This window comes from Prunus avium, chromosome 6 (assembly GCF_965620075.1).
Source record: "Prunus avium chromosome 6, drPruAviu1.hap1.1, whole genome shotgun sequence".
NCBI lineage: Eukaryota > Viridiplantae > Streptophyta > Magnoliopsida > Rosales > Rosaceae > Prunus > Prunus avium.
In genome coordinates this window covers 32,472,002-32,478,191 of record NC_142289.1, presented here as the reverse complement: position 1 = coordinate 32,478,191, position 6,190 = coordinate 32,472,002, and the positions used below count along the sequence as shown (strand labels likewise).

At 35.2% G+C, this 6,190-nt stretch overlaps 1 protein-coding gene across 1 annotated transcript; it reads left to right on the top strand.

Annotated features, from left to right (window-relative positions):
• Nucleotides 1–2,160: 2,160 nt before the first annotated feature.
• On the top strand, nt 2,161–5,785 carry LOC110759589 (uncharacterized). Its single transcript, XM_088254708.1, has 3 exons — nt 2,161–4,436; nt 4,524–4,823; nt 4,915–5,785. The coding sequence occupies exons 1-3, from the start codon at nt 2,161–2,163 to the stop codon at nt 5,783–5,785; spliced, it is 3,447 nt and encodes a 1,148-aa protein (XP_088110834.1).
• Nucleotides 5,786–6,190: the final 405 nt, after the last annotated feature.

Sequence of the window (6,190 nt, the reverse complement as noted above, 5' to 3'; positions counted from 1 at the left end):
GTCGGTACGCGGATAATTCGCTTATGTACTTGGCAGGCAGTCATCAAATAGAATGGGAGGGTGGGGCTGGGGCTGTGGGTGAGGATGGGATGGTGAGGTTGTGGGTGAGAAACAAACAGAGGGAGGAGAGGTCTTTAAGGTGACAAACTAAAACTAAAGTATAAGTTCATGTGACATTTCTACAAAAAAATCCTTTTATAAAACTCACTTTTTCTTTCTTTAGATACTTCCAAACTTTTTCTACATTTATGTAAATGCTTTTGGCATTTGTTCCATGTTGGGTTCTGTAGTTTTTCATGCTGAATCCAACCATATAAAGAACATAAAATTTGGATCAACAGTTGGAAAGTTACAGGTAAAAAACGGGACAAAGGTCGAAACTAGAAAATATAGGAAGTTCACAAATTCCTCTAACCAAACAGTGCTACAGTACCGGGTAAGTGATACAATGGTGATAAAGAAGTGATACAGTGGTGATAAAGCAGTGATAAAATAGTGACAAAGAAGTGATACAGTGGTGATAAAGCAGTGATACAAAATGCTGATTGTATTTACCTTTGGTTTCTTGTTTTGTATTCAAATAATAAAATAAGTATAAATATCGGATCGGTACGGGTTTCCATCGGGTTAGGAATTTTGTTTCCGTTAACCAAACCAAACATTTCGGTACGGATCGGATTGGAATAATTAAAATTAAAAAATAATTATTTAACCAAACCAAACCAAACCGTCGGTACGGTACGGTCGGTATGCGGATAATTCGGATGAGATGCCCACCCCTATTTCAAACCAAGCCAGTGAGGCCTTGTAAAGCAACATGTCTCAAAATAGTTTATGTATTTTAAGAATGACGAGCGTGAATTTTAGAGCAACATGTCTCTCCAAACTCACTAAGTTTTGCCTTTGGTATATATGACTAATATTGCTTTATTAATTCTATGAATTTTATTTTATTATTAAGCATCGATATAATTTTTTTTTCTTTGTCTTAATTTTGCTGTAGGTTCGAAGTTCAGTTGCTTGGTTAAGAGGTACTCTCTTAATTTATGCAGTTTTTTTTTTTGGTGTGGTTTATTTGTGGTTACGGTTTTATGTGTTATAGAAATTTCCAACTTTTGCTAGATTTGTATGATTGTATATGATTTTTATGATGATGAATGATCGATATATATATATATATATATATATATATATATATATATATGTTGTGAATGTATATTTGGTAATAGAATAAATTCACTACTTCGAGAATAGGATTTAGATGCTGGTAGTTCATTGGAAGCCACATTTTTTCAAGGGTTACGGTTATTTACCCAAAGTAAAAACCAAATGCAAGAAAGACACTTTGAGATTATACAGCTAAAACGACTTGAGGTAATTTCAAAGGTATCAGAATAAAAATTCCAAAAGTTTTGAGGAAGAAAAAGAATGACCCTATTAAAATAATAGAGCTTTATTTTAAGATCATTATATAGTTTAATAATATAGCACACAAAACCAAAATTTACGTATTCAATAAAATTTCAATAATCAATTCATGAATCTCAAATTACTAAACCGAAATTAACAAATCTCGCAAATTACAAGCATTGCCACCGTATCTAAATTTCATAATCTAAATATTTTATTTAAAGTCACCCCCTCCCACTGTTGCATTAATAATTGACACAAATTAATATGCTAATCATCCAATTAAAAGTACCGGCAAGTGCACAAATCTGTTGGGGCATAAATTTTGTAAGTACGGGGTCGATCTCACGATAAACTGTCGGCTTACTACAAGTTCTAATTTGAGTACGTAAAGAACACTTATTTAACACAACACAAATGCAATATACAAATTGGAAGCTAAAAATGAGTAAAGAAAGGTAAAAGAAATGAAACAAAACCTTGGGCCACTGTTTGGAAAATACGTCAATACGCACATAATACGTGAATGATACATTTGCATATCTTTGATAAAATATGTCAAACACAAATTTTTCCATATCTTTTATAAGTGTACAGAAAACAGAAGTAATACATGAATAATACGATAATTAACTAACCAGGCATAATATTTAAAATAGCATAGATATACAATCCTTTATATGTTATAAGGAGACATTTCAGTTTCGGAAAGAATATGAAGTCACCTAAATTACGTTACAGGACGTTCACATGGATAGACAATGGATTAAGATGAAAAATAGGTTGAGTAAGGAATATATGGATGGTATTGCATCATTTATGGGAGTTGCAATTCAGCAAGTGAATGAAAAAAATGAGACGAGGTGTCCTTGCAAGAAATGTTTGAATACGCAATGGAAAGCTCTTCAAACTGTCCATGCACATTTGTGGGAGTATGGGATGTCTGCTGTTTATCACACATGGATATACCATGGGGAAAAATTTGGGTTACCTAGACAAGATGCAACTCTTCCAAATGGTGTAGAGGCACTTGGACCCAATGATGTTACTTATGATATCTTAAATGATGCATTTCCTCGAGACATGAATCAAGATTTGCAGGGAGAATGTGATACTTTTGGAGGGAATGAAAATGTAGGTGATAGGGAAGATGATGGAACTAATGTGCATAGGGTTGCGGCTAAAAAGTATGAGATGTTAATGGTTGAGGCCGAACGAGAACTTTTTCCAGGTACTAATGGGCTTTCAGTTTTGACTGTTATGGTAAGGTTAATGCAGGCCAAAGTTGAAAATCATTGGACTAACAAATCATTTGATATATTGTTAGAGATACTAAATTGGGCTTGTCCTAAGCCACATAATTTTCCAACCACTTATTATGCTACGAATAAGATGTTGAAAAATTTGGGTCTAGGGTATGAAAATATTGATGCTTGTGTGAATGATTGTGCTTTGTTTTATAAAGAGCATGTTGGGAAGGATAAATGTCCTGAGTGTGATGAGCCAAGATATAAATCAAGTACTAATGAAAAAAGAAAGAAAGTTCCACAAAAAGTATTGCGTTATTTTCCTCTGAAGCCAAGATTACAAAGAATGTTCATGTCAAAGCATACAGCTAGTCAAATGAGGTGGCACTTTGATAAACGAGTTGATGAGTATGGTGTTATGAGGCATCCAGCTGATAGTATTGCATGGAAGGAGTTCGATCGTATGTACCCTGAGTTTGCTCAGGAGCCTAGAAATATAAGGTTAGGCCTTGCAACAGACGGGTTCAACCCATTTGGAAGTATGAGCACAAGTTATAGCATGTGGCCGGTGGTGGTTGTTCCATATAATCTTCCACCTTGGATGTGTATGAAACAACAATACTCAATCATGACTTTGCTTATTCCAGGCCCAAAAGCACCAGGAAAGGATATTGATGTGTATTTGCGCCCATTAATAGATGAGCTTAAGGAGTTGTGGGAGGGTGTTCCAACTTATGACAAGTTTACTGATTCTGGATTTAAGATGCGGGCAACTGTGATATGGACAATTAACGATTTTCCTGCTTATGGCAATTTATCTGGATGGAGCACTAAAGGTTACTTGGCATGTCCCGTGTGTCTTGAGGACACATCACATACCAAGTTGAGAAATAAAATTTGTTACATGGGGCATCGTCGTTATTTGAGAAAGAATCATCCGTGGCATAAAAGTTGTGACTTTGATGGAAAGTATGAGATGCGTGATCAACCGAGGGTATTCTCTGGTGATGAGATATTACTTCAATTCAATCATCTCAGACCTTGTAAGCCTGGTAAGCACCCTGATAATTATGATAGAAAGAGGAAACGAATGCCCATGGAATTAAATTGGACAAAAAAGAGTATTTTCTTTGAATTGGAGTATTGGTCTAAGTTGAAAATAAGACATAATTTGGATGTAATGCACATTGAGAAAAATATATGTGACAACATTGTTGGGACACTATTGAGCATAGAAGGAAAGACAAAAGACACGATCAATGCACGTTTGGATATGATAGACATGAATATACGAAGAGCTTTGCACTTACATAGAGATGAAACTAACTTAGTTAAGAAGTACCCAGCAATCTACACGTTGTTACCACATCAACATCAATCATTTTGTGAATTTTTGAAATCTGTAAAATTTCCAGATGGGTATGCAGCCAACATATCAAAGAATGTTAAAGAAGATGGGAAAATATCTGGTTTGAAGAGTCATGATTGTCATGTTTTGCTTCAACAACTTCTACCTGTTGGGATTCGGCCGTACTTGCCAAAAGAGGTGTGTGCACCTCTTATGGAATTGTCGAACTTCTTCCAACAAATTTGTGCAAAGACATTAAAAGTTGAAGATTTGGATAGGTTGGAGGTTGATATTGTGTTCACACTATGCAAACTTGAGAAAATATTTCCACCTGCTTTCTTCGATGTTATGGTTCATTTAGCTATCCATTTACCACGTGAGGCAAAACTTGCTGGCCCAGTAGCATATCGATGGATGTACCCGATAGAGAGGTATTGCTTCTTTTTTGTGCTATTTTATTAACTTTATCTTGAATTATTTTGTATTGTCTACATAATATATTATTATGTGGGATACAGAATGCTAGGGAAATTGAAAGGTTATGTACGTAATAGAGCTCGGCCTGAAGGATCCATTGTTGAGGGATACATTGCAAACGAATCATTAACTTTCTATTCAATGTATCTCCGTAATGGTGAAATTTTTTCCTCTCATCATGAACGAAATAATGATGGTGAAACCAATGCGAAGCTATCAGTTTTCATGCATAATGCACGCCCGTGTGGTGGCTACAAAATGGTTCAATGGTCAGAGTTGGAAATGGAATCAGCTTATTGGTATATCCTCAACAATTGTGATGAAGTTGAACCTTTCAAAAAGTGTGTAAGTCGATCCATGTTTAATGTGCTTGTTTTAATCTTTGGTTTCAATTTATTAACTAAGAATTTTAAATTGAATGTCATTCTACAGTGAGTTTCGCCAACTGTTAGAAATAGAAAGCCCAGATAACTTGGAACAGAGACAAAGGAAATTGTTTCCGCAATGGTTAAAGACTCGTGTCAAAACATTGAGCAAACAAGGATTGGGGGATGCAACTAACGAATTATATGCATTAGCATATGGTCCAGATAAAAGAGTTGGTATGTATACAGGGTGTGTTGTAAATGGAGTTCGGTGGCAAGTAAAGCATATAGAAGAAACACGCACAACTCAGAACAGTAGGGTTATGGTACCTGGGACACATAGTGATCAACAATCTAACTTTTATGGTAGATTGGTGAATGTTGTGAAGATAGGTTTTCAAGATGGGTATCATGTTATACTTTTCAAATGCGAGTGGTTTAATACTCAACCAAGATTTTTTAGGAAGAAAAAGATTCACCGGATTCATCGTGATTATCATCTCACTTCAGTGAATACAACCAATGTATGGTATAAAGATGATCCGTATGTGCTTGCTAAACAAGCCCAACAAATATTTTATCTTGACGACCCTAAATTGGGTTCTAGTTGGAAAGTAATTCAGAAGATTCGACATAGACATGTGTGGGATGTTCCTGAAAATGAAGCCGCTCATGAAGTTGAAACAATCTATGATGAAGGAGTAGACCAAGATGGTGATGATATTGTGATAACAAGTCGAGATGAGAATGAATTACCAAGCACTTCACTTCGTAGAGATGATGCAGAACCTGAAATAGTTGAGGAGGAGATTAGTTTGGAACCAATAGGAGTTGATGATTATGAGGAAGTTTTTACTGATGATGATTCAATTGAAGAACAATTGTCAGGGGATGAGTCAAATAGTGTTCACAGTGATGATTATAGTGATTTGGATTGACATTTTTTTTTAATACATGTTCAATTTATATATTTTTTTTTATGTACGAGTTTGATTCTTTTGGTAGTTGAAAGTATGAGTGGCACTCTTTCCTACCCCGGAGTTTTGTCCTACATGGTTTTCTCCGGGAGGTTTTAACGAGGCCACCTTTAACTTGTTGTTCCTCACTATGTATTGTTTCATGGTTTTTTAATGGAATTTATTTTTTTACTCCAAAGAACTTATCTTTTTGTTTTTAGTGGTAAGGTTTTTCATGTCCCCCAATTTGGTGTACTACAATTTTTAAATGAGAGATTGGTTTTTATTAATTTTATGTGCAGATCAAGAAGATGGTAGGTAAACATAAGAAGCAAAAATTTGCTAAACAACCACTTGCTCCACATTCATTAGCACAACCACCATCTA

Coding starts and splice junctions, on each gene's coding strand:
- LOC110759589 (XM_088254708.1), top strand. CDS start 2,161: ATGGATAGACAATGGATTAAGATGAAAAATAGGTTGAGTAAGGAATAT. Junction 4,437..4,523: donor TGGATGTACCCGATAGAGAG/GTATTGCTTCTT, acceptor TGTGGGATACAG/AATGCTAGGGAAATTGAAAG. Junction 4,824..4,914: donor GAAGTTGAACCTTTCAAAAA/GTGTGTAAGTCG, acceptor GTCATTCTACAG/TGAGTTTCGCCAACTGTTAG.